Genomic DNA, 26,492 nt, shown 5'->3' with positions numbered 1-26,492 from the left:
GTGCGAGGGGGGCGGGGGGAAGGTTCCAGAAGAGGCGGCGGCGCCGCGAACATGGAGGCGGCGGCCGGCGGCGGAGCCGCGAACATGGAGGCGGCGGCCGTTGCCGGGGCCGCGCTGGGGCCGCTGCTCAGCGGGGTCTCCGCGCCCGGCTCGGTGGCGCTGGCCGTGAGCAGCAACCTCAACGTGTTCCGAGCGCAGAAGCGCTACAGCACCGGCCTCACCATCGCGGAGCTCAAGGTACCGGGTACCGGGGCGGGGCCTCCGCGGCCTCAGCGCCGTTACCGGGCCCGGGGGGAGCCCCGTGCCGACCGGGGCGGGCTGGAGCGGGTGGTGGGGACCCCAGTGTGGACTGGAGCTGGTGGTGGGGATCCCAGTATGGACCAGTGACCCCCCATGGTGAACTGGAGCTGGTGGGGGGATCCCAGTATGGACCAGTGACCCCCAGTGTTCTAACCAGTGTCTCCCCGTCTCCCCCAGTGCAAACTGGAGCTGGTGGTGGGGATCCCAGGATGGACCAGTGACCCCCCCAGTGTTCTAACCAGTGTCTCCCCATCTCCCCCAGTGCAAACTGGAGCTGGTGGTGGGGATCCCAGGATGGACCAGTGACCCCCAGTGTTCTAACCAGTGTCTCCCCGTCTCCCCCAGTGCAAACTGGAGCTGGTGGTGGGGATCCCAGTTCTAACCAGTGACCCCCAGTGTTCTAACTGGTGTCTCCCCATCTCCCCCAGTGCAAACTGGAGCTGGTGGTGGGGATCCCAGGATGGACCAGTGACCCCCAGTGTTCTAACCAGTGTCTCCCCGTCTCCCCCAGTGCAAACTGGAGCTGGTGGTGGGGATCCCAGTTCTAACCAGTGACCCCCATGGCGAACTGGAGCTGGTGGGGGGATCCCAGTATGGACCAGTGACCCCCCAGTGTGAACTGGAGCTGCTTATTGGGATCCTAACCGGTGTCTCCCCGTCTCCCCCAGTGCAAACTGGAGCTGGTGGGGGGGATCCCAGTATGGACCAGTGACCCCCAGTGTTCTAACCGGTGTCTCCCCATCTCCCCCAGTGCAAACTGGAGCTGGTGGTGGGGATCCCCGCGTCCCTCATGGAGCTGCAGCTCTTTGGGGCGGCGGAGGAGCCGCTGGGCCCGCTGGACCGGGACGAGGCCCTGCTGGGCAGCTTCCCCGTGAGCGACGGCTGCCGCCTGCACGTGAGCGCACGCCCCCCATTTCCCCCTTTCCGACCCAAAATCGCCCCCCGAACCACCCCCCTCGGGTCCCGTTTCCCGCCGGGGACGCGCTCCCCGTTTCCCGCCCCTTTTTCCCTCCCATTTCCCCCTCGTTTTCCCGCTCTTTCACCCCATTTCCCCCTCCCATTTCCCCCTCCCATTTTGAGCCCCATTTTCCCGCCCCTTCACTACCTTTTTCCTGCTTTTCCACCCCCTTTTCCTGCCTTTTCCACCCTATTTTTCCCTCCCATTTCCCCCCTTTCCATCCTGTTTTCCCGCTCTTTCACCCCATTTCCCCCTCCCATTTCCACCCCATTTTGAGCCCCGTTTTCCCGCCCCTTCACCCCCTTTTCCTGCTTTTCCACCCTATTTTTCCCTCCCATTTCCATCCCGTTTTCCTGCTCTTTCACCCCATTTTTCCCCCAAATTTCCCCCATCTCCCCCCATTTCTCCCCATTTTCCCCCATTTTTCCTGCTCTTTCACCCCGTTTTCCCCCCATTTCCGCCCCATTTTTCCCTCCCGTTTCCCCCATTTCCACCCCATTTTGAGCCCCGTTTTCCCGCTCTTTCGCCCCATTTTTCCCGCTTTTCCCCCTATTTTTCCCCCCCATTCCCCCCATTTCCATCCCGTTTTCCCGCTCTTTCACCCCGTTTTCCACCCCATTTCCTGCTCTTTCACCCCATTTTTTCCCCACCCCGATTTCCACCCATTTTTCCCGCTCTTTCACCCCATTTTCCCCTCCCATTTTTCCCGCTCTTTCCCCCCATTTTTCCCGCTCTTTCCCCCCATTTTTCCCTCCCATCCCCACCCCATTTTGAGCCCCGTTTTCCCGCCCCTTCACCCCCTTTTTCCTGCTTTTCCACCCTATTTTTCCCCTCCCATTTCCCCCATTATTTCCACCCTTTTCCACCCCATTTCCACCCCCATTTTTCCCGCTTTTCCACCTCATTTTCCCACCTTGTCCGTCCCATTTTTCCCCCCATTTCCCCCCCCATTTTTCCCCCTCATCTTTTCCCGTTTCCCCCCCATTTCCCCCCCCCACTTTTCCCCCTCATCTTTTCCCATTTCCCCCCCCACTTTTCCCCCTCATCTTTTCCCGTTTCCCCCCCCCGTTTCCCCCTCATCTTTTCCCGTTCCCCCCCCACTTTTCCCCCTCATCTTTTCCCGTTTCCACCCGTTTCCCCCCCCACTTTTCCCCCTCATCTTTTCCCGTTTCCCCCCCATTTCCCCCCCATTTCCCCTCATCTTTTCCCCTTCCCCCCGTTTCCCCGCTGTCCCCAGGTCACCGACCGCAGTGGATCCCACGCTGGGCTCTTTGAGGATCCGTCCCAGGTGCCCAAGTACGAGATCCCCGACAGCGACTACGACAAGAGACCAGGTGACAGCCCACCCGTGTCCCCAAGGGGCCACCCATGTCCCCAACGGGCCACCCCGGTGACACCCCTGTCCCCAAGGGCCACCCTGTCCCCCAGTGACACCCCTGTCCCCAAGGCCACCCCCTCTCCCGGTGACACTCCCCCTGTGACACCCCTGTCCCCAAGGGCCACCCCCTCCCCCGGCGACACCCCTGTCCCCAGGGCCACCCCCTCCCCTGTGACACCCCTGTCCCCAAGGCCACCCCCTCTCCCGGTGACACCCCCCTGTGACACCCCTGTCCCCAAGGGCCACCCCCTCCCCCTGTGACACCCCTGTCCCCAAGGCCACCCCCTCCCCCGGTGACACCCCCCTGTGACACCCGTGTCCCCAAGGGCCACCCCCTCCCCCGGTGACACCCCCCTGTGACACCCGTGTTCCCAAGGGCCACCCCCTCCCCCCGTGACACCCCCCTGTGACACCCGTGTTCCCAAGGGCCACCCCCTCCCCCCGTGACACCCCCCTGTGACACCCGTGTTCCCAAGGGCCACCCCCTCCCCCCGTGACACCCCCCTGTGACACCCCTGTCCCCAGGGCCACCCCCTGGTCTGGGGACACCGCCCCTGTCCCCATGGTGACACTGTCCGTGTCTCCACTGTGCCCCTGTCCCCATATTGAGGTGACAATCCCCTGTCCCCTATAGTGACACTGGCCCTGACCCCACTGTGGCCCTGTCCCCATATTGAGGTGACAATCCTGTCACTGTCCCCCCATCCTAATTGAGATGACAATCCCCTGTCCCCATGGTGGCACTGTCACTGTCCCCACATCCTAATTGAGGTGACAACCCCGGGTCCCCCGTGGCAACGCTGTCCCCATCCCCACATTGAGGTGACAGTCCCCTGTCCCCTATAGTCCATGGTGACCCTGTCCCTGTCCCCACATTGAGGTGACAACCATGGGTCCCCCCTGGTGACGCTGTCCCCTCCCCCTCATTGAGGTGACAATCCTGGGACCCCATGGCGACCCTGTCCCCGTCCCCACATTGAGGTGACCACCCTGGGTCCCCTATAGTCCATGGTGACCCTGTCCCTGTCCCCACATTGAGGTGACAACCCTGGGTCCCCTATAGTCCGTGGTGACCCTGTCCCCGTCCCCACATTGAGGTGACAACCCTGGGTCCCCTATAGTCCATGGTGACCCTGTCCCTGTCCCCACATTGAGGTGACAATCCCGGGTCCTCTGTGGTGACGCTGTCTCTGTCCCCTCATTGAGGTGACAACCCTGGGACCCCATGGCGACCCTGTCCCCGTCCCCTCATTGCGGTGACAACCCCGTTTCCCCCCCCAGCGACATTCTCACTATGTCCCCATCCCCTTACATCCGTGTCCCCCCCATCGTCACCGCGCTGTCCCCAGAGTCCCTGCGCTCGTTCCTGCGCCAGCGCGGCTGGGGCCGTTTCGACGCGGGGCTCGCCCAGCGCCGCGCCGCCCAGCAGCAGCAGGATGAGGCCATGGCCGCCGCGCTCCCCCTGGGCGCCCGCTGCCTCGTCCGCGTCCCCGGCCAGCCCAGCAAGCGCGGCACCATCATGTACGTGGGTACGTGTCCCCAAACTGTCCCCAAACCCCCGCTTTGTGTCCCCAAACCCCCCACAAAGCACCACCCTCGTGTCACCCCGCACAGGACAAACCGATTTCAAGCCGGGATATTGGGTGGGCGTGCGCTACGATGAGCCCCTGGGCAAGCACGACGGAAGGTACGGTCCCCAAATTGTCCCTAAATTGTCCCCAAATGTCCCCACTTCTTAAGGGGGGGGTCCCCACTGAGCTGTTTGTCCCCCGCAGCGTGGGCGGGCGCCGGTATTTCGAGTGCCAGCCCAAATACGGAGCCTTCGTCAAACCCCAGAGCGTCACCCCCGGGGACTTTCCCGAGGAGGACTATGGGCTGGAGGATGAGATGTGAGGGGACACTGCGAGGGGACATTGGGGACACCGAGGGGGACACGGGCAGGGGTGGCGCTGGGGGGGGACGTGGCCCCAAATCGCTGTATTTTCCCTTCTTTTTGGGGTGTGTGTGTCCAGCTCTGTCCGCTTCCCACCCCCCCAGCGCTGCTTTCACCCCAAAATGTCCCCAAATCGTGTGTGTGTGTCCCCAAAGTCCCCGCCGGGGCGCTGCCCTTCGCGGGGGGCGTGGCCTCCTGGGTTGGACACGCCCCCATCAGCGGGACACGCCCCCGCGCTGGGGCGCCGCTTGCTTTGGCCACGCCCCCCGCGCTGGGATCTTTCTTGCGCTGGCTACGCCCCCCTCCCAGCGCGGGGGGGCGTGGCTTCTGTTCCGCAGCCAATGGGCGGGCGCACTGAGGAGGAGGCGGGGCCGGACGCAGCGGCCGGGCGGGTGAGTTGGAGCTGGGGCGACCCGTTTCCCCCCCCACCTCGCCCCGTTTCCCCCCCCACCTCGCCCCGTTTCCCCCCCCACCTCGCCCCGTTTCCCGGGCGACCCTACAATAACAACCCCGGTAACCGTTCGCTCCTCCCTCCCGCAGAGCCGCTGCCAGCGCTGCCCCCGCCCCGTCTCCCGCGAGCCCCCGCCGTCCCGGGGGGCACGGGCGGGTCGCTCCCGCCTCATAAAATGGCGTTTTAAGTCGAAAAAAAGGACGTTTTGTCCGGTTTTGTGCGTGGGGACGGGGGAGGCCCGGGGTGAGTCGGTGCGCTTCCGCCACGGAGCATCCCGACATGCCCTGCGCGGAGCCAATAGGGACGCTCCTTCCGCTCCGCGGGGGGCGGCGCGCCGGCCAATCACCGCGCGGCGGCGGCGACGGACGCGCGGCTCCGCCAATGGACGCGGTGAGCGGCGGTAGCGGCCGCCAATGAGGCGCTGGGGCGGGAAGGCGGTGCGCGCCGCGGCGGGGCGGGCCCTGCGGAGCCGCCATGGGCTGGTGGGGCGGCGCGGGGCGGGCGGCGCTGCGGGCGCTGCGGGGGGGGGCCCGGTACAGCCTGGGCCGGGTCCCGCAGCCCCCGCCGGTGCCGCCGCCACCGACTCTGGGCGCCGCCGACCTGGAGCGGGCGGACGCGTGGATGCTGCGGAAAGCGCTGGAGAGCGGTGAGGGGCGGGGCCGAGAATCGGGGGCGGGGCCGGAGCGAGGGGCTGCGGGCGGGGCCGGAGCGAGGGGCTGCGGGCGGGGCCGGAGCGAGGGGCTGCGGGCGGGGCCGGAGCGAGGGGCTGCGGGCGGGGCCGGAGCGAGGGGCTGCGGGCGGGGCCGGAGCGAGGGGCTGCGGGCGGGGCCGAGGCTCGGGGGCGGGGCCGGAGTCCGGGCGGGCTTCTGGGGGCGTGGTCAAGATTCGCGGGCGGGGCTGAGGCGCGTCTCTGGGGGCGTAAAGCCAACAGGGGGCGGGGCCGAGGGTTGGGGGCGTGACTTAGAGAAGAGGCGGGGCCGAGGGTGCTTTTCCCGCGCCGTTGACCCCCCCGCTGTGTCCCGCTGTGTGTCCGTTTGTCTGTCCCGTCCACCCCCAGGGTTCCTGTCCTGGTTCCGGAACGGGCTCCTGGCCACGGGCGTCGGCGTCATCGCCCACGTGCAAAGTGACACCGGCAGGGACGCCGCCTACGGTGGGGATGGGGGGGCACCCGGGACACCCCCACCCCCTTGGAGACACCCTGGGGACCCCCCCCAACCCACCCTGGGGACCCCCCCACCCCCTTCCTTGGGGACCCCCCCACCCCCTTCCTTGGGGACCCCCCCCACCCCACCTTGGGGACCCCCCCCACCCCCTTCCTTGGGGACCCCCCCACCCCCTTCCTTGGGGACCCCCCCACCCCCTTCCTTGGGACCCCCCCCAACCCACCTTGGGGACCCCCCCACCCCCTTCCTTGGGGGCGGGACCTTTCCCTCCCTACACCCCCTACCCCCCCTCCCACTGCTCTGGGGGGGCGGGACCTCCCCCACCCCTTCCTCCCCCACCCTTCCTCCCCCCCACCCTCCGGGGGGCGGGACCTCACTCCACACCCCGCCCCTCCCCGCTCTGTGGGCGGGGCCTGAGGCGGCTTCCGGTTCCGGTTCCGGTGCAGGGTTCTTCGCGCTGGGCGGGCTCTGCGTGTCCTGGGCCTCCCTCTCGTACTCGTGGGCGCTGCTGCGGCTGCGGCGGCCGCTGCTGCTCCCGCTGCCCGGGGCGCTGGGGGCGGCCGGGGGCGCCGCCATCCCCGCCCTGCTCTGGGCGGCCGCGCTGGCGCTCTACGTGGGGCGGCTGGAGGTGGAGGTGGGAACCGAGGAGCCCCCCCCGGAGTGAGACCCCCAAAGGAACCCATGGGGTGAGCCCCGATCCCCCCCCACCCCCCAAATAACCCCCAAAGGAACCCATGGGGTGAGCCCCGATCCCCCCGCCCCCAAATGAATCCATGAGGCGGCTGGAGGTGGGAACCGAGGAGCCCCCCCGGAATGAGCCCCCCCTACCCCCCAAATAACCCCCAAAGGAACCCATGGGGTGAGCCCCGATCCCCCCCACCCCCCAAATAACCCCCAAAGGAACCCATGGGGTGACCCCCGATCCCCCCTGGAATGAGCGCCCTCCCACCCCTCAAATAACCCCCAAAGGAACCCATGGGGTGAGCCCCGATCCCCCCCCACCCCCCAAATAACCCCCAAAGGAACCCATGGGGCGGCTGGAGGTGGAGGTGGGAACCGAGGAGCCCCCCCCCGGAGTGAGACCCCCAAAGGAACCCATGGGGTGACCCCCGATCCCCCCCCACCCCCCAAATAACCCCCAAAGGAACCCATGGGGTGACCCCCGATTCCCCCACCCCCCAAATAACCCCCCAAAGGAACCCATGGGGTGAGCCCCGATCCCCCCCCACCCCCCAAATAACCCCCAAAGGAACCCATGGGGTGAGCCCCGATATCCCCCCCCACCCCCCAAATAGCCCCCCCAAAGGAACCCATGGGGTGAGCCCCAATCCCCCCCCCCCCAAATAAATCCATGGGGTGGCTGGAGGTTGCGGTGGGGACTGAGGAGCCCCCCCCCCCCCAAATAAACCCACCCCAAATATAAAACAGACCCCCTAAAAAATACCCCCCCCCATAATAAACCCGCCCCAAAAGTAAAGAAGAACCCCCCCAAAATAAAATGGAGCCTCCCAAGAATAAACAACCCCCCTCCCAAAATAAAATGGAGCCTCCCATAATAAAAGAACCCCCCCCCAAAATAAAATGGAGCCTCCCATAATAAAAGACCCCCCCCCAAAATAAAATGGAGCCTCCCATAATAAAAGAACCCCCCCCCAAATAAAATGGAGCCTCCCATAATAAAAGACCCCCCCCAAAATAAAATGGACCCTCCCAAAACTGCTATGAAAACCAGGGATTTTGGGCAAAACCATGTAAAAAATGAGCATTTTGGGGGCGTTTTCAGCCCCGTTTTGTGACGAAATAAAAATGGTGGCAAAAACCTCAAAAATCCATCAATTCCTTCCCAGAAAACCCAAGCTCGATTTTGACCCAAATTCCCGCACATTCGCCTCAAAAGACCCCAATTTCCCACCCCAAATCGCGGTTTTTCCCCCCAAAAAAACGACGGCGAGGCAAAATTTATTATTATTGTGGGTTTTTTTGTGGTTTTTTGTGGTTTTTTTTCTTCTTTTCCGCCGTTTTTTTTTTCCTCATTTCCAGCAAAAACGGGCCCGGCCGGGCCTGAAAATGTCACTTTTTGTTCATGCACTAAAACGCCCCCGAAATTCCACAAATTGCTCAAAACGGCCTCAAAAAAAGCAGAAAAAGGGGTTTTTTTTGAAATCGCTACGGGCGGAGTTTTTGTTAAACCCTAAAAATACCAAAAAATGGGAAAATCCAGCGCCCAAAAACCCCAAAACGCCGCTTTTTTGGGGCGGGAAAAACCATTGAGGGGGTTGCGGGGGGGGTGGTTTTTTTGGGCTAATTTTAGGGATTTTTGAAAGAATTGAGGTGATGGTTGAAAAATGATGAGTTTTGTAGTTTTCCCCCAAAATTAAGGGGTTGGAAAAACCCAAAATCCACAGGAACGCAACAAAAAAAGGCCCCAAATCGGGGCTTTTTGGCCCAAAACGGCGGAGGCCGCGGAAATGCTTAAAACGCCGCGTTTTGCCCCATTTTGAGGGGGCTCTTCCGGTTCTGTTTTGCCCGATTTTGATGGTTTTAACCCCAGAAATGCCCCCGAACCCCGGGTTCGTTTTCAAGTGGGAAATTGGGGGGGAAAAGCCCTTTTTTGGGGGGTTTTTTGGGGTCCTGGCCCTGGAATGAAGTGGGGGGGGGGGTGGTTTTGGGGCGGTTTGAGGGGTTTTTGGGGCGTTTTAAAGTGCGAAGAGACCCGGGAGGGGGGAGGGGCCGCTCCCAGTTGGTACCATGAGAATCCAGTTTAAACCACCCCGGGACTGGGAGCTGGGGGGACCCAGGCGTCCGGGGGAGGGGACCCAGGCGTCCGGGGGCGACTCTCAGCCCAAATTCCACCTTTTTGGCCCCAAAATGGGCTTTTCTGGAAAGGGAAAAAAAACCCCCAAATCCGGCTCGAAAAAGGGGGTGGGGGGAGGGGCCGCCCCTCCCCCACCGGTAAGTGCTGCCTGGGAAATGGGGGAGGGGCGGGGACGTTGGGGACATGTGGGGTGGATCCTGGGGACACGTGGGTGATGTTGGGGACGCGTCGGTGACGTCGGGTGGACCTTGGGGACACGTTGGATGGATCCTGGGGACGTGTCGGTGACATCGGGTGGACCTTGGGGACACGTTGGATGGATCCTGGGGACACACCGGTGACATCGGGTGGACCTTGGGGATGCATCGGTGACGTTGGATGGACCTTGGGGACGCGTCGGTGACATCGGGTGGATCCTGGGGACACGTCGGTGACATCAGGTGGACCTTGGGGACACGTTGGATGGATCCTGGGGACACACCGGTGACATCAGGTGGACCTTGGGACACATGGGTGACACTGGGGACACGTCGGTGATGTCAGGTGGACCTTGGGGACACGTTGGATGGATCCTGGGGACACACCGGTGACATCGGGTGAACCCTTGGGACACATGGGTGACACTGGGGACACGTCGGTGATGTCAGGTGGACCTTGGGGACACGTTGGATGGATCCTGGGGACACACCAGTGACGTCAGGTGGACCTTGGGGACACATTGGATGGATCCTGGGGACACGTCGGTAATGTCAGGTGGACCTTGGGGACACGTTGGATGGATCCTGGGGACACACCGGTGACATCAGGTGGACCCTGGGGACATGTTGGTGACGTCAAGTAGACCTGAGAGACAAGGTGGTGACATCAGGTGGACCTTGGGGACACGCTGGGTGGATCCTGGGGACACGTCGGTGACATCGGGTGGATCCTGGGGACGCGTCGGTGACGTCGGGTGGACCTTGGGGACACGTTGGGTGGATCCTGGGGACACACCGGTGACATCGGGTGGACCTTGGGGACACGCTGGGTGGATCCTGGGGACACACCGGTGACATCGGGTGGACGTTGGGGACACATTGGGTGGACCCTGGGGCCACAAGGGGCAAGTCCTGGGGGGCCGGCAAATCGGGGGCCGCGATTGGCTGAGCATCAAGACTTCGGACGGGCCTCGAGCCCCATTGGATGAGCCACGACCCACGTTGGACCACGTTGGATGAACCTCAAGAGCCATTGGACCATATTGGATGAACCTTGAGCCACGTTGGACCACATTGGATGGGCCTTGACCCACGTTGGACCACATTGGATGGGCCTTGAGCCACGTTGGACCACGCTGGATGAACCTCAAGAGCCATTGGACCACGCTGGATGAACCTTGAGCCACGTTGGACCACGTTGGATGGGCCTTGAGCGACATTGGATGAGCCACGACCTAAGCTGGACCACGTTGGATGAACCTTGAGCCACGGTGGATGAACCTCTAGAGCCGTTGGACCATGGCGGATGAACCTCAAGAGCCATTGGACCACGCTGGATGAACCTTGAGCCATGTTGGACCACGTTGGATGATCCCCAAGTTCTTTTGGGCCATTGGATGATCCTCAAGATCCATTGGGCCATGTTGGATGAACCTCAAGCTTTGTTGGGCCACGTTGGACAATCCTCAAGCTCCATGGAACCACATTGGACGAACCTCAAGCTTTGTTGGGCCATGTTGGATGATCTTCAAGTTCTGTTGGGCCATCGGATGATCCTCAAGATCCATTGGGCCATGTTGGATGATCCTCAAGCTTTGTTGGGCCACGTTGATCGATCCTCAAGCCCCACGGAACCGCGTTGGATGAACCTCAAGCTTTGTTGGACGAACCTCAAGCTTTGTTGGACGAACCTCATGCTCCGTTGGGCCATGTTGGATGATCCTCAAGTTCTTTTGGACCATTGGATGATCCTCAAGCTTCATGGAGTCGCATTGGACGAACCTCAAGCTTTGTTGGGCCACATTGAACGATCCTCAAGCTCCGTTGGGCCACGTTGATCGATCCTCAAGCCCCACGGAACCGCGTTGGATGAACCTCAAGCTTTGTTGGACGAACCTCAAGCTCCGTTGGGCCACATTGGATGAACCTCAAGCTCCATGGAGTCGCATTGGATGAACCTCAAGCTTTGTTGGGCCACGTTGAACGATCCTCAAGCTCTGTTGGGCCACATTGATCGATCCTCAAGCTCCACGGAACCGCGTTGGATGAACCTCAAGCTTTGTTGGATGAACCTCAAGCTCCGTTGGGCCACACTGGACGAACCTCAAGCTCCATTGGGCCACGTTGATCGATCCTCAAGCCCCACGGAACCGCGTTGGATGAACCTCAAGCTTTGTTGGACGAACCTCAAGCTCCGTTGGGCCACATTGGACGAACCTCAAGCTCCATTGGGCTGTGTTGGACGAACCTCAAGCTCCGTTGGGCCACGTTGATCGATCCTCAAGCCCCACGGAACCACGTTGGCCACGTTGGCCACCGCCATCAGCTCCACAAGCCCCCCACAACCACCCCTCAAGGCCTTCGGCGTCACCAAAACACCCGGGGGCGCCCGTAGAAGCGTCCGAATCACCACCCCCCCACCCCCAAAAAACCACCCAACCAACCCCCCCCAACTTGGGGAGCCCCGACCCGGGCAGCTCCGCGGCGCCACGTGCGGGTTCGTAGTGTTTCTGCGGGTCCGTCGCCGTCTCACAGCGAGTGCTGCTCCAGCAGCGGCTGCACCGGCGAGTGCGGCGATGGAGGGGGGGTCCGCGGCGGCGATGGAGGCGCGAAGGGGGCGGCCGGGCCGGGGGGGTCCAGGAGGGGCCGGTTGTAGAAAAAGAAGGGGCACTGGTGGATGAAGAGTTCGATGATTGTCTGGTAGGTGCGCGTGGCCGTCAGCGCATCCATGGTGCTGAAGTCGGGGCGCATGAGCGTGGGCCAGAAGCAGATGGAGAGGTTCTCGCTGGTCATCAGGTTCACGCGGTGGTTGTGGCTGACCCTGCGGGGAAGTTTGGAGCCCTGAGGTGACGCTGGGGACGACATTTGGAGCGCTGAGGGGATTTGGCGACGTTTTCGGAGGTGATTCGGGCGCCGTTTTGAGCCCTGAGGGGATTTGGCGCCATTTTTTGAGGTGACTCCGGCGCCATTTTGAGGCCTGAGGGGATTTTGGGGCCATTTTTTGAGGTGATTCGGGCGCCGTTTTGGGCCCTGAGGGGATTTGGTGCCATTTTTTGAGGCGGATTTGGCGCCATTTTTTGAGGCGACTCCGGCGCCGTTTTGGGCCCTGAGGGGATTTGGCGCCATTTTTTGAGGCGATTCGGGCGCCGTTTTGAGCCCTGAGGGGATTTTGGCGCCATTTTTTGAGGCGATTCGGGCGCCGTTTTGGGCCCTGAGGGGATTTGGCGCCATTTTTTGAGGCGGATTTGGCGCCATTTTTTGAGGCGGATTTGGCGCCATTTTTTGAGGCGACTCCAGCGCCGTTTTGGGCCCTGAGGGGATTTGGCGCCATTTTTTGAGGCGATTCGGGCGCCGTTTTAGGCCCTGAGGGGATTTTGGCGCCATTTTTTGAGGTGATTTTGGTGCCGTTTTGAGGCCTGAGGGGATTTTGGGGCCATTTTTTGAGGCGATTCGGGCGCCGTTTTGAGCCCTGAGGGGATTTGGTGCCATTTTTTGAGGCGACTCTGGCGCCATTTTGAGCCCTGAGGGGATTTTGGGGCGATTCTGGCGCCGTTTTGAGCCCTGAGGGGATTTGGCGCCATTTTTTGAGGTGATTTTGGTGCCATTTTGAGGCCTGAGGGGATTTGGCGCCATTTTTTGAGGCGATTCGGGCGCCGTTTTGAGCCCTGAGGGGATTTTGGGGCCATTTTTTGAGACGATTCGGGCGCCGTTTGGGCCCTGAGGGGATTTTGGGGCCATTTTTTGAGGTGATTTTGGTGACATTTGGACCCTGAGGGGATTTCAGTGACATTTCAACCCTGAGGCGATTTTGGCGCCATTTTTTGAGGTGATTTTGGCGCCACTTGGAGCCTGAGGGGATTTTGGCGCCATTTTGAACCCTGAGGCGATTCTGGTGCCATTTTCACCCTGAGGTGCTTTTGGGGCCATTTTGACCCTGAGGGGATTCTGGTGCCATTTTTTGAGGTGATTCTGGCACCATTTGGACCCCTGAGGTGATTTAATGACATTTGGGTCCTGAGGTGATTTTGGCGCCATTTTCACCCTGAGGCAATTTTGGCGCCATTTTGACCCTGAGGTGATTCTGGTGCCATTTTTTGAGGTGATTTTGACACCATTACGAGCCTTGAGGTGATTTTGGCGCCATTTTCACCCTGAGGCGATTTTGGTGCCATTTTTTGAGGTGATTTTGGCGCCATTTTGACCCTGAGGTGATTTAATGCCATTTGGGCCCTGAGGTGATTCTGGCACCATTTTCACCCTGAGGTGATTCTGGCGCCATTTTTTGAGGTGATTCTGGCACCATTTTCACCCTGAGGTGATTTTGGCGCCATTTTTTGAGGTGATTTTGGCGCCATTTTGACTCTGAGGTGATTTTGGCGCCATTTTGAGCCCTGAGGTGATTGTGGCGCCATTTTGACCATGAGGTGATTTAATGACATTTGGGCCCTGAGGTGACTCTGGCGCCATTTTGCCCCCTGAGGTGACTCTGGCGCCATTTTTTGAGGTGACTCTGGCTCCATTTTGCCCCCTGAGGCGATTCTGGCGCCATTTTTTGAGGCGATTCAGGCGCCATTTTACCCCCTGAGGCGCCTCTTGCGCCGCCATCTTTGCCCCCCACATCACCCCCCCCAGGGCACCCCCAAACCCACGCACTTGTTCAAGTGGGCGATGACGTATTTGAAGACCTCGTAGTTCTCCTTGGGGAATTTCTTGAGCACGTCCTTCAGCGCATGGAGCTTCTGCTCCCGGTCGTTGATTTCTGGGGGGGGGAAAGGTGAATTTTGGGGGAGAAACGCTCACCATGACCCCCCCTAATTGTTTTGAATGGGGTTTTGGGGCCACGCATTTGCTTCACCCCAAAAACCCACCCTGGACGGCGCTAAAAATGGGGGGGAATTTTAACCACAACGCGCCACAAATGGGGGGTTAAGGGTTGGATTAACGAGGCGAGCGCACTAATGAGCCCGGGGGGGGGTTAATTAAGGAAAGGCGGAGTTAATGAGGTTAATGAGGACTCACTGTGGGCCTCCACCAGCTCCACCTGCATGGCGTAGGGGACGAGCGGCTCCGGCAGCTCCGAGAAGAAGCTCTTCATGGCGCCCGCCACCGTGTTCACCGTGAAATCCTTCTCCGCCAGGTCCAGACCGTGGTCTGGGGGGACACGGGGGGCACGGGGGTCACAGCACCCCCAGGGACCCAAAACACCAAGGGGGACATGGGGGTCTGGGGGGACATGGGGGAACATGGGGGGACATGGGGGTCACAGCACCCCCAGGGACCCAAAACACCAAGGGGGACATGGGGGTCTGGGGGGATATGGGGGAACATGGGGGGACATGGGGGTCACAGCACCCCCAGGGACCCCAAAACACCAAGGGGGACATGGGGGAACATAGGGGGACATGGGGGTCACAGCACCCCCAGGGACCCCAAAACACCAAGGGGGACATGGGGGTCTGGGGGGACATGGGGGAACATGGGGGGACATGGGGGTCACAGCACCCCCAGGGACCCCAAAACACCAAGGGGGACATGGGGGTCACAGCACCCCCAGGGAACCCAAAACACCAAGGGGGGACATGGGGGTCACAGCACCCCCAGGGACCCCAAAACACCAAGGGGGGACATGGGGGTCACAGCACTCCCAGGGACCCCAAAACACCAAGGGGGACATGGGGGTCACAGCACCCCCAGGGAACCCAAAACACCAAGGGGGGACATGGGGGTCACAGCACCCCCAGGGACCCCAAAACACCAAGGGGGGACATGGGGGTCACAGCACTCCCAGGGACCCCAAAACACCAAGGGGGGACATGGGGGTCACAGCACTCCCAGGGACCCCAAAACACCAAGGGGGGACATGGGGGTCACAGCACCCCCAGGGACCCCAAAACACCAAGGGGGACATGGGGGGACATGGGGGTCACAGCACCCCCAGGGACCCCAAAACACCAAGGGGGACATGGGGGGACATGGGGGAACATGGGGGGACATGGGGGTCACAGCACTCCTAGGGACCCCAAAACACCAAGGGGGACATGGGGGTCTGGGGGGACATGGGGGAACATGGGGGGACATGGGGGTCACAGCACCCCCAGGGACCCCAAAACACCAAGGGGGACATGGGGGTCTGGGGGGACATGGGGGAACATGGGGGGACATGGGGGTCACAGCACCCCCAGGGACCCAAAACACCAAGGGGGACATGGGGGTCTGGGGGGATATGGGGGAACATGGGGGGACATGGGGGTCACAGCACCCCCAGGGACCCAAAACACCAAGGGGGACATGGGGGGACATGGGGGAACATGGGGGGACATGGGGGTCACAGCACTCCTAGGGACCCCAAAACACCAAGGGGGACATGGGGGTCTGGGGGGACATGGGGGAACATGGGGGGACATGGGGGTCACAGCACCCCCAGGGACCCCAAAACACCAAGGGGGACATGGGGGTCTGGGGGGACATGGGGGAACATGGGGGGACATGGGGGTCACAGCACCCCCAGGGACCCAAAACACCAAGGGGGACATGGGGGTCTGGGGGGACATGGGGGAACATGGGGGGACATGGGGGTCACAGCACCCCCAGGGACCCAAAACACCAAGGGGTACATGGGGGTCTGGGGGGATATGGGGGAACATGGGGGGACATGGGGGTCACAGCACCCCCAGGGAACCCAAAACACCAAGGGGGACATGGGGGTCTGGGGGAGCATGGGGGGACATGGGGATCACAGCACCCCAGGGACCACGAAATGCTGGGATATGGGGGTCACAGCACCCCCTGGGACCCCAAAACACCAAGGGGGACATGGGGATCACAGCACCCCAGGGACCACGAAATGCTGGGATATGGGGGTCACAGCACCCCCAGGGACCCCAAAACACCAAGGGGGGACATGGGGGTCTGGGGGGACATGGGGGAACATGGGGGGACATGGGGGTCACAGCACCCCCAGGGACCCCAAAACACCAAGGGGGGACATGGGGGTCTGGGGGGACATGGGGATCACAGCACCCCCAGGGAACCCAAAATGCTGGGATATGGGGGTCACAACATCCCCAGGGACCCCAAAACACCAAGGGGGACATGGGGGTCTGGGGGGACATGGGGGTCACAGCACCCCCAGGGACCCCAAAACACCAAGGGGAACATGGGGGTCACAGCACTCCCAGGGACCCCAAAATGCTGGGATATGGGGGTCACAGCACCCCCAGGGACCCCAAAACACCAAGGGGAACATGGGGGTCACAGCACCCCCACGGACCCCAAAATGCTGGGATATGGGGGTCACAGCACCCCCAGGGACCCCAAAACACCTAGGGGGGACATGGGGGTCTGGGGGGACACGGGGGGACATGGAGGGACATGGGGGTCACAGCATCCCCAGTGACCCCAAAACACCAAGGGGGGACATGGGGGTCTGGGGGGACATGGGGATCACAGCACCCCCAGGGAACCCAAAATGCTGGGATATGGGGGTCACAACATCCCCAGGGACCCCAAAACACCAAGGGGGACATGGGGGTCTGGGGGGACATGGGGGGACATGGGGGTCACAGCACCCCCAGGGACCCCAAAACACCAAGGGGGACATGGGGGTCTGGGGGGACATGGGGATCACAGCACCCCCAGGGAACCCAAAATGCTGGGATATGGGGGTCACAACATCCCCAGGGACCCCAAAACACCAAGGGGGACATGGGGGTCTGGGGGGACATGGGGGGACATGGGGGTCACAGCACCCCCAGGGACCCCAAAACACCAAGGGGAACATGGGGGTCACAGCACTCCCAGGGACCCCAAAATGCTGGGATATGGGGGTCACAGCACCCCCAGGGACCCCAAAACACCAAGGGGAACATGGGGGTCACAGCACCCCCACGGACCCCAAAATGCTGGGATATGGGGGTCACAGCACCCCCAGGGACCCCAAAACACCAAGGGGGGACATGGGGGTCTGGGGGGACACGGGGGGACATGGAGGGACATGGGGGTCACAGCATCCCCAGTGACCCCAAAACACCAAGGGGGGACATGGGGGTCTGGGGGGACATGGGGATCACAGCACCCCCAGGGAACCCAAAATGCTGGGACATGGGGGTCACAGCACCCCCAGGGACCCCAAAACACCAAGGGGGGACATGGGGGTCTGGGGGGACATGGGGGGACATGGGGGTCACAGCACCCCCAGGGACCCCAAAACACCAAGGGGAACATGGGGGTCACAGCACTCCCAGGGACCCCAAAATGCTGGGATATGGGGGTCACAGCACCCCCACGGACCCCAAAATGCTGGGATATGGGGGTCACAGCACCCCCAGGGACCCCAAAACACTGTGGGTGGGAACGTGGGGGGACATGGGGGTCACAGCACCCCTATGGACCCCAAGATGGGACAAAGGGGGTCGTAGCCCCTGGGGGACCCCGAAATGCAGGGAATTGGGAGAAACCCCCCCAAGGGGGTTTTGGGGGAGGGGGTGGGGGTGTCCGGGGGGTTTTGGGGTGCAAAGGGGGTCCGGTTACCCTGGTCGAACTGGCGCTGCAGACTTTCCATCTCCGACTTGTTCCCGCTGACGCGGTAAATGCCCTCGGTGCTCAGGCCTGGGCGGACACGGGAAAGGCAAAATGGGCCAGATCCCGCCCTTCCGAGCATCAAAATCCAGGCGGAATTCAACACTTTACCCCAAAAGTCCCAGGGAGGAATTGGACGCTTTACCCCAAAATTTCAGGGGGGAATTGGATGTTTTTACCCAAAATTTCAGGGAGGAATGGGATGATTTCCCCAAAATTTCAGGGAGAATTGGACATTTTTATCCAAAATTTCAGGGAGGAATGGGATGATTTCCCCAGAATTTCAGGGAGAATTGGACGTTTTCCCCCAAAATTCCAGGGAAGAATTGGACATTTTACCCCAAAATTTCAGGGAGAATTGGACATTTTAACCCAAAATTTCAGGGAGAATTGGACATTTTAACCCAAAATTTCAGGGAGAATTGGACATTTTTACCCAAAAATTTCAGGGAGAAATTGGACATTTTACCCCAAAATTTCAGGGAGAAATTCAACACTTTCCTCTAAAATTCCAGGGAAGAATTGGACATTTTACCCCAAAATTCCAGGGTGGAATTGGACGTTTTCCCCCAAAATTCCAGGGAAGAATTCAACACTCTCCCTAAAACTTCAAGGGCGGAATTTTCCACCTTCCCCCAAAATTCCGGGCCAGAATTTCCCTCTTTCCCAGAACCACCCGGTGAGGAAGCTCCCGGTCCCGGGTGATTTTCCCGCTCCCGCGGGGTTTTGCCCCGACCTGTGGCCTCGATGAAGTCGATGCAGCGCTCGATGAAGAGGGGGATGGGCCGCTCGGGGGTGACGACGCTGCCCAGGGGGACCCCGAAGTAGCTGCTTTCCCAGGGGCCCTTCGGCAGCGGCGCCCGCGGCTTCGGCGCCTTCGGCTTCTGTGGGAGAACAGGCAGAGTCACCAACACCGCCCCAGGACAACAGGCGGAGAGACCGCGGCACAGGAGAACAGGCAGAGTCACCAAAACTGCCCCAGAACAACAGTCGGAGAGACCGCGGCACAGGAGAACAGGCAGAGTCACCAAAACTGCCCCAGAACAACAGGCGGAGAGACCGCGGCACAGGAGAACAGGCAGAGTCACCAACACCGCCTCAGAACAACAGGCGGAGAGACCGCGGCACAGGAGAACAGGCAGAGTCACCAACAGCGCCCCAGAACAACAGGCGGAGAGACCGCGGCATAGGAGAACAGGCAGAGTCACCAAAACTGCCCCAGAACAACAGGCGGAGCGTCCATGGCACAGGAGAACAGGCAGAGTCACCAACACCGCCCCAGAACAACAGGCGGAGAGACCGCGGCATAGGAGAACAGGCAGAGTCACCAAAACTGCCCCAGAACAACAGGCGGAGAGACCGCGGCACAGGAGAACAGGCAGAGTCACCAAAACTGCCCCAGAACAACAGGCGGAGAGACCGCGGCACAGGAGAACAGGCAGAGTCACCAACACCGCCCCAGAACAACAGGCGGAGAGACCGCGGCACAGGAGAACAGGCAGAGTCACCAACACCGCCCCAGGACAACAGGCGGAGAGACCGCGGCACAGGAGAACAGGCAGAGTCACCAACACCGCCTCAGAACAACAGGCGGAGAGACCGCGGCACAGGAGAACAGGCAGAGTCACCAACACCGCCCCAGAACAACAGCCGGAGCGTCCGCGGCACAGGAGAACAGGCAGAGTCACCAAAACTGCCCCAAAACAACAGCCGGAGAGACCACGGCACCGGGCACAGAACAGGCAGAGTCACCAAAACCACCCCAAAACAACAGCCGGAGCGTCCACGGCACAGGAGAACAGGCAGAGTCACCAAAACCAACCAGAACAGCAGCTGGAGCGTCCATGGCACCGGGCACAGAACAGCCAAAGTCACCAAACCGCCCCAGAACAACAGGTCTACCCAAGATACAGGGGCTGCCAGGTCTACCCAAGATACAGGGGCTGCCAGGTCTACCCAAGATATAGGGGCTGCCAGGTCTACCCAAGATACAGGGGCTGCCAGGTCTACCCAAGATATAGGGTGGGCCAGGTCTACCCAGCATATGGGGGAGGCCAGGTCTACCCAGCATATGGGGGAGGCCAGGTCTACCCAGCATATGGGGGTGGCCAGGTCTACCCAGCATATGGGGGTGGCCAGGTCTACCCAGCATATGGGGGTGGCCAGGTCTACCCAGCATATGGGGGTGGCCAGGTCTACCCAGCATATGGGGGTGGCCAGGTCTACCCAGCATATGGGGGAGGCCAGGTCTACCCAGCATATGGGGGAGGCCAGGTCTACCCAGCATATGGGGGTGGCCAGGTCTACCCAGCATATGGGGGAGGCCAGGTCTACCCAGCATATGGGGGAGACCAGGTCTACCCAGCATATGGGGGAGGCCAGGTCTACCCAGCATATGGGGGTGGCCAGGTCTACCCAGCATATGGGGGAGGCCAGGTCTACCCAGCATATGGGGGTGGCCAGGTCTACCCAGCATATGGGGGTGGCCAGGTCTACCCAGCATATGGGGGTGGCCAGGTCTACCCAGCATATGGGGGAGGCCAGGTCTACCCAGCATATGGGGGTGGCCAGGTCTACCCAGCATATGGGGGAGGCCAGGTCTACCCAGCATATGGGGGTGGCCAGGTCTACCCAGCATATGGGGGAGGCCAGGTCTACCCAGCATATGGGGGAGACCAGGTCTACCCAGCATATGGGGGAGGCCAGGTCTACCCAGCATATGGGGGAGGCCAGGTCTACCCAGCATAGGGGGGCCCAGGTCTACCCAGCATATGGGGGAGGCCAGGTCTACCCAGCATATGGGGGTGGCCAGGTCTACCCAGCATATGGGGGAGGCCAGGTCTACCCAGCATATGGGGGAGGCCAGGTCTACCCAGCATATGGGGGTGGCCAGGTCTACCCAGCATAGGGGGGCCCAGGTCTACCCAGCATATGGGGGAGGCCAGGTCTACCCAGCATATGGGGGTGGCCAGGTCTACCCAGCATATGGGGGAGGCCATGTCTACCCAGCATATGGGGGAGGCCAGGTCTACCCAGCATATACGGGTGGCCAGGTCTACCCAGCATATACGGGTGGCCAGGTCTACCCAGCATATGGGGGGTGCCAGGTCTACCCAGCATATATCCCAATGGAGACTCATCCATCCCAATGGATTATTATCTATGCCAATGGACTATTATCGATCCCAACGGACTGTTATCGATCCCAGAGGATTATTATCAATCCCAATGGACTGTTATCCACCCCAAGAGACTGTTATTGATCCTAATGGACCGTTATCGATCCCAATGGAGCGTTAATGATCCCAACGGACTAGTATCGATCCCAATGGACCGTCATCGATCCCAATGGACTGTTATCCATCCCAACGGATTGTTACTGATCCCAACGGACTGTTAATGATCCCAACGGACCCAATACCAACCAACAAGCAACCAACACCACCAAACGCCCTCGGCGAGGACGGATCCGCCGCCAAGGCCGCACAACCCACCGACCCAACCTCCCCGCCCTCAATCGCCGGCTCAACGCCCACCAAGCGGCCCCGGAAAGGCGGAAGCGGCACCTTGGTCGTCCTGCGGAGGCTGCGCAGGATGTTCCTGCGCCGCGGGTCCTCCCCGTCGCCCGCCTCGTAGGGCACCCCGGCGTTGTCGCCCTTGTACGGGGCGCTCTGCTCCTCGTCCTTCTTCCTGCCGGGCCCCAGCTCGTCGTCGCTGCCCACGCCCACGCTGCCGCGGTAGCCGGCGAAGCGGCCGAGGCGCGAGCAGCGCGCGCGGTACAGCCCGGGCTTGGCTCGGCCGTGGCGGGCGCGCTCCAGCGAGCCCGTGTCCATCTCGCTGTCCGAGCCGTTGTTGGCGCCGCCGTTGGACTGCGCCTTGTTGATGTTGCGCACCGTGATGATCTTGCCCTGGGTGCTGTCGTGCGGCACCGAGTAGATGTTCTCCTCCTCGGCTCGCGGCCGCGCCACCGCGTCCATGGGCTCGGCGTAGTCGGAAGGGTCGAAGCAGTCGGCGGGGAGCCAGGAGCCGGCCGACAGCGACTTGCGGCGCCCGTCGCGGTGCCCCTGCTCCAGATACGCCAAATCGGCCTTGCCCAGCTCAAAATGGACGGGGGGTTTGGGCTTCACCGGCGGCGGCACCTTGTTGTTGAGCTTGTTCTCGAAGGCGCTCACCACGGAGATGAAGGACAAGCCGTCGTTGCCCTCGAGCTCCATGGAGAGCTTGGAATGGTCCTTGGGGTCGTCGCGGAACGGGCTGTACCCGGGGGGCTCGGCGTCCTCCTCGGAGTCGGGCAGGTTGGAGTTGCAGAGCGGCGAGCCGGCGCGCGGCGAGTTGAAGGCGGCGTCCTCGCCGGAGGCCTCGGCCGCCGCGTCGTACATGTGGGCGGCCTCCACCAGCGTCTTCTTCTCGGCCGCGTCCTTGAGGAAGGCGTGGAACAGCTCCAGCTTGCGCTGCGGCTGAGCGCCGGGCAGGGCGGCGAAGCGCCCGTCCACGTCCTGCGCGATCTCCTCGCCCTCGCTCAGCTGCTCGCGGCTCAGGTCGTTGTCCGGGAGGTCGGCGGCGGTGGCGCCGTCGGTCAGCGCCACGAGCTGCACGGGCACCACGTCCTGCAGCTCGCACAGGAAGGCGCGCAGCGTGGCCAGCGAGGCGCGGCGCTGCGCCGAGTAGAAGAGCACGTAGCCGTGCACCAGGCGGGACTTGCGCAGCCCGAAGGACGCGTGGTAGGAGAGCAGCGACAGCTCCACGCGCCGCTTGTGCGGCCCCACGGCCAAGTCCAGCACCACGGAGCCGGCGGAGCCGCCGGGGCGGCACGAGGGCGACTGCAGCACGGGCCCCAGCACGTCGTCGGCGCCGAACGGGTCCCCGCACATGAGGCACATGACGACGCGCAGGTCGGCGTCCGCCGGCTCTTTCCGGTCGCCGAGCAGGTTGAGGTTGCGCTTGGAGTCCAGGAGGCCCTTGAGCACCTGCCCGATCTGCTTCTCGTTGATGTTGCGGCCGTAGCCGATGCCGGGGTCGAGGAAGACGCACTGCAGCTTGCTGGCGATCTGCTGGCCCTGCTGGATCAGCCCGTGCAGCGTCTCGCCGCCCGCGTCCCCGCGCTTGTTCACCAGGATGAGCGTGAGCGGCAGGTTGCCCGGGTGGCCGTCGCGCCGGCCCAGCGTGGACTCGCGGCTCTTCTCGATGCTCTCCACCACGTAGGACAGCGACTCCTTGGAGTTGTAGAGGCAGAGGCAGCCGTGGGGCTGGAACGTGGGGGTCTGGAAGGCGTTGACGGGCAGGCGCACGTTGCCCTCGATGGGGCGCAGCGCCAGCTCGTACACCTTGCCCTCGATGACGTAGCGGTCGTCGCTGGTGCAGAGCGCGCGGATCTCGTTGGCCAGCTCGCGCGCCAGCCCGTCCTTGCCCAGGATCACCAGGTTGAGCCGGTCCACGCCGGGCTCCGGCTGCGTTTTGGGGGCGCGGGTGAAGCGGGAGCCCAGGAGCTGCTCGACGCGCGAGTCCACGCAGAGCGGGCAGCTGGGACACGTCTCCTTGGTGGGGTGGTACACGAAGTGGATGTGCTTGAGGATCAGCGCGTCGCGCTCGGCCTGCAGCTTCTGCAGCGCCTTGAAGCGCTGCTCCTCGCCCAGCACCTCCTGGATCACCCCCATCTTCTCCTTGCTGGGCTTGGCGTCCAGCTCCAGCTCGTAGAACAGCTCCGAGTACTCCAGGAGCAGCTCCTGAAACTCCTCCTTGGCCTTCTCGATGAGCTGCTTTTGGTGCTTGCCGTAAATGTCCATGTAAACCGCCTCGTCCAGCCACAGGTAGAAGTCCTCGCTCATGATGAAGCTCCGCGCCTCCTCCCAGGGCTTCCCCGGCGTGACGAACGGCGACGTCTCCAGGTTCTCCTTGAACGCCCGCCGCATCTCGGCGCGTTTCCGCTCGTCGCGCAGCTTCTCCCGGTGCGCCTCGTACACCTGCTCGGCCGCCGGCGTCTCCAGCAGGTCGAAGGGGACGCGCTCGTCGTCCACGTCGTCCACGTGGCCCGTGGCGTCCCAGGGCGTCTCGTCCAGCACCACGAACCACTTGGGGAAGTCCGCCTTGGTCTCCAGGAGCTTGCGCGCTTTGGAGCAGCTCAGCTGCTCGATCTCGTCCAGCTCGGGGAGCAGCGCGTCCAGCGCCTGCGGCAGCGCCGCCAGGAACGCCTTGCGGCGCCGCTCCACGTGCTCGAGCTTGAGGCGCTGCACGTGCTGCAGGAAGAGCTTCTTGGCCTTGGGCGTCCCCTCCAGGTACACGTAGTCCTGGTACTCGGGCGCGTTCTGCATCTTGCGGCTCACGTTGGCCCAGGGCTCGTTGTGGTTCTTGACGATGCGCCCCACCAGCCACTCGTACTTGTCCTTGGCGGCGGCGATCTGCTGGCTCTGCTGCTTCAGCGCCTCGAAGTACGGGATGATCTTGGTCTTGCCGCGGCTCTTGTCGATGAGCTGCACCAGGGTGCTGAAGGCCAGGTCCACGTTGACGTTGGAGCGCGCCGACGTCTCCACCACCTGCAGGTTCTTCTTGCTGAGCGCGAAGGCGTGCGCGTCGCGGATGTAGCGCTCCACGCCCTCGTCGCACTTGGTCAGCACCACCACCACGGGCTTCTTGGTCTTGGCCAGCTGGTTGTAGAGGTTGGACACGAACTTGAGCTGCTCGTCGAAGTTGCGGTTCATGCCGCGGCTGACGTCGACGCACAGCAGGAACCCGTCCACCAGCAGCTTCCCCTCCGGCATCTGCTTCTGCTCAAAGTCCTGCTCCAGCCCCAGCTGGTCCGTGCAGAAGTACATGAGCTTCTCGGCCGACGCCAGCTTGGTGGCGGCCGCGCGCTTGATGTAGGGCTGCAGCGCCGTGCTGCGGTGCGGCTGGAACGTCTGGTCGTCGATGAACTCCGTCTGCTCCACCACCTGCGCGCGGCACTCGCCGCCGTCCTCCAGCGCCCGCACCACCTCCCCCCAGTACAGAAAGTGGTCGTTGTTGACCACGCGCCCCCCGAAATCGCTGGTGCTGAGCACCGACGTGTGGTCCAGGTGGAACTGGTCGGCGCCGGGCCGCACGAAGCGGTTGCACAGGCAGGATTTGCCCACCCCGCACTGGCCTTTGTCTTTCTCGGTGCCGGACAGACCCACCACGCTGACGTTGTAGGTGGGCACGCGGACATCTTGCTTCCTCGCCATCATCATCGCCCGCACATCCTGGCCCGCCCGGTCGATCCAGAGAGGGGTTGGCGGCGCGGGGGGGCGGTGGCGGCGCTCACGCCGCGGCGGCGGCGCCACCGGCGCCCATGTTGTGCCGGCGGCTCTTCAGTTGGCGCGGGGGCCCGCGGGCGGGCGGGCGGCGTCTCCACCTGGGGGGGCACAGAGAGGAACCAGCGTCAGCTCCGAAACGCCAACATCCCACCCCATTCCGCCCCTTTTCCACCCATTTCCCGGTCGTCCGCAAACCACGAACGCAACGCCGAGGTCCCCGAAGGATTCGCTGCCCGGGCGCGGAACCAACCCAATAACGCAAGCTGCCCCATTCCCCCTTTCCTTTGGATTTAATACCGAGTTTAGCGCCGGCTCAACACCCGAAATGGGCGTAAAGGCCAAAATTTGACCCGATTCCGCCCGTTTTCCACCGGTTTCCCCATAAACCACGAACCCAACGCCGAGGTCCCCGAAGGATTCGCTGCCCAGGCATGGAACCAACCCAATAACGCAAACCGCCCCATTCCCCCTTTGCTTTGGATTTAATACCGAGTTTAGTGCCAGTTTAATGCTCCTATGGGGTCACCGTGTGGGGCAAACGGGGTCGAACGTTTGGAAAATAGAAAGGAAAGATTTCATAGCAGTTTGGGTTTAGTTTGGGGCGGAATTAACATCTTAACTTGGGTCGTTCTCCCGCGATTTTCAAGGCGGAACGAAGGGAATCGCGGCACTCGCCTTTCCACCCCGGAACTTGAGAAACCGGGTGTTTTGACCCCAAAATGATAGAAATTAGGCTTAAAAACAACCCCGCGCGGCTCCTGGGATTAACGGTTTGTTCGTTATTTAATGACCGGCGGGATCCTCGTCCTCTCCGCGGGTAAAATTGAGTTGAGCTGGGGTTGAGTTGGTGAGGTCAGATCTTGTTGGGTCAAATTATCGTTGGGTTGAGCCCTCGTTGGGTTGAGTTCTCATTGGGTCAAATTATCATTGGGTTGAGTCCTCGTTGGGTTGAGTTCTCATTGGGTCAAATTATCACTGGGTTGAGTTCTCATTGGGTCAAATTATCATTGGGTTGAGCCCTCGTTGGGTTGAGTTCTCATTGGGTCAAATTATCACTGGGTTGAGTTCTCATTGGGTCAAATTATCATTGGGTTGAGCCCTTGTTGGGTTGAGCTCTCATTGGGTCAAATTATCATTGGGTTGAGTTCTCATTGGGTCAAATTATCATTGGGTTAAGTTCTCATTGGGTCAAATTATCATTGGGTTGAGCTCTCATTGGGTCAAATTATCATTGGGTTGAGTTCTCATTGGGTCAAATTATCACCGGGTTGAGTTCTCATTGGGTCAAATTATCATTGGGTTGAGTTCTCATTGGGTCAAATTATCATTGGGTTGAGCTCTCATTGGGTCAAATTATCACTGGGTTGAGTTCTCATTGGGTCAAATTATCACTGGGTTGAGTTCTCATTGGGTCAAATTATCACCGGGTTGAGTTCTCATTGGGTCAAATTA

At 61.8% G+C, this 26,492-nt stretch overlaps 3 protein-coding genes and 1 long non-coding RNA gene across 6 annotated transcripts; 2 read left to right on the top strand and 2 right to left on the bottom strand.

Moving 5' to 3' along the window:
- Window positions 1-15: 15 nt before the first annotated feature.
- TBCB (tubulin folding cofactor B) lies at window positions 16-4,707 on the top strand. Of its 2 annotated transcripts, none has more exons than XM_065859487.2 (6): window positions 16-237; window positions 1,052-1,195; window positions 2,496-2,592; window positions 3,986-4,157; window positions 4,251-4,323; window positions 4,412-4,707. In XM_065859487.2, the coding sequence occupies exons 1-5, from the start codon at window positions 52-54 to the stop codon at window positions 4,297-4,299; spliced, it is 648 nt and encodes a 215-aa protein (XP_065715559.1). In that variant the 5' UTR covers window positions 16-51; the 3' UTR covers window positions 4,300-4,323; window positions 4,412-4,707. The 2 variants fall into 2 exon arrangements, with proteins under 2 accessions (XP_065715559.1, XP_065715558.1); XM_065859486.2 differs by having other exon boundaries at window positions 19-237; window positions 3,986-4,165.
- Window positions 4,692-7,107, top strand: TMEM160 (transmembrane protein 160). Of its 2 annotated transcripts, XM_071800876.1 has the most exons (4): window positions 4,692-4,961; window positions 5,110-5,410; window positions 6,078-6,170; window positions 6,630-7,107. In XM_071800876.1, the coding sequence occupies exons 1-4, from the start codon at window positions 4,692-4,694 to the stop codon at window positions 6,845-6,847; spliced, it is 882 nt and encodes a 293-aa protein (XP_071656977.1). In that variant the 3' UTR covers window positions 6,848-7,107. The 2 variants fall into 2 exon arrangements, with proteins under 2 accessions (XP_071656977.1, XP_071656978.1); XM_071800877.1 differs by lacking the exons at window positions 4,692-4,961; window positions 5,110-5,410 and adding an exon at window positions 5,466-5,666 and having other exon boundaries at window positions 6,630-7,102.
- Window positions 7,108-8,141: 1,034 nt separating this feature from the next.
- Window positions 8,142-11,607, bottom strand: LOC139826037 (uncharacterized). The gene is made up of 2 exons (XR_011736141.1): window positions 11,299-11,607; window positions 8,142-11,267 (listed from the first exon to the last, which is right to left on the bottom strand). It is a non-coding gene; the product is annotated as an uncharacterized lncRNA (long non-coding RNA).
- A 9-nt stretch (window positions 11,608-11,616) lies between these two features.
- ARHGAP35 (Rho GTPase activating protein 35) lies at window positions 11,617-25,112 on the bottom strand. Its single transcript, XM_071800874.1, has 6 exons — window positions 21,339-25,112; window positions 18,509-18,656; window positions 17,725-17,802; window positions 14,215-14,346; window positions 13,849-13,954; window positions 11,617-12,016 (listed from the first exon to the last, which is right to left on the bottom strand). Exons 1-6 carry the CDS (start codon window positions 24,972-24,974, stop codon window positions 11,725-11,727), a joined length of 4,392 nt encoding a protein of 1,463 aa, XP_071656975.1. The 5' UTR covers window positions 24,975-25,112; the 3' UTR covers window positions 11,617-11,724.
- Between the last annotated feature and the right edge of the window lie 1,380 nt (window positions 25,113-26,492).

This window comes from Patagioenas fasciata, chromosome 33, assembly GCF_037038585.1.
Source record: "Patagioenas fasciata isolate bPatFas1 chromosome 33, bPatFas1.hap1, whole genome shotgun sequence".
Lineage (NCBI taxonomy): Eukaryota > Metazoa > Chordata > Aves > Columbiformes > Columbidae > Patagioenas > Patagioenas fasciata.
This window is presented reverse-complemented; position numbering and strand designations above follow the sequence as displayed.

What these genes read in the sequence shown, in the direction of transcription:
- TBCB (XM_065859486.2), top strand. Translation starts at nt 52, where the DNA reads ATGGAGGCGGCGGCCGGCGGCGGAGCCGCGAACATGGAGGCGGCGGCC. An exon ending in CGACTACGACAAGAGACCAG is followed by an intron (nt 2,593 to 3,985) that starts GTGACAGCCCAC and finishes CGCTGTCCCCAG; the next exon opens with AGTCCCTGCGCTCGTTCCTG. An exon ending in CGGCACCATCATGTACGTGG is followed by an intron (nt 4,166 to 4,250) that starts GTACGTGTCCCC and finishes CACCCCGCACAG; the next exon opens with GACAAACCGATTTCAAGCCG.
- TMEM160 (XM_071800876.1), top strand. Translation starts at nt 4,692, where the DNA reads ATGTCCCCAAATCGTGTGTGTGTGTCCCCAAAGTCCCCGCCGGGGCGC. An exon ending in CGGACGCAGCGGCCGGGCGG is followed by an intron (nt 4,962 to 5,109) that starts GTGAGTTGGAGC and finishes TCCCTCCCGCAG; the next exon opens with AGCCGCTGCCAGCGCTGCCC. An exon ending in CGGCAGGGACGCCGCCTACG is followed by an intron (nt 6,171 to 6,629) that starts GTGGGGATGGGG and finishes GTTCCGGTGCAG; the next exon opens with GGTTCTTCGCGCTGGGCGGG.
- ARHGAP35 (XM_071800874.1), bottom strand. Translation starts at nt 24,974, where the DNA reads ATGATGATGGCGAGGAAGCAAGATGTCCGCGTGCCCACCTACAACGTC. An exon ending in CGACTTCATCGAGGCCACAG is followed by an intron (nt 17,803 to 18,508) that starts GTCGGGGCAAAA and finishes GTGTCCGCCCAG; the next exon opens with GCCTGAGCACCGAGGGCATT. An exon ending in GCAGCGCCAGTTCGACCAGG is followed by an intron (nt 14,347 to 17,724) that starts GTAACCGGACCC and finishes GTGTCCCCCCAG; the next exon opens with ACCACGGTCTGGACCTGGCG.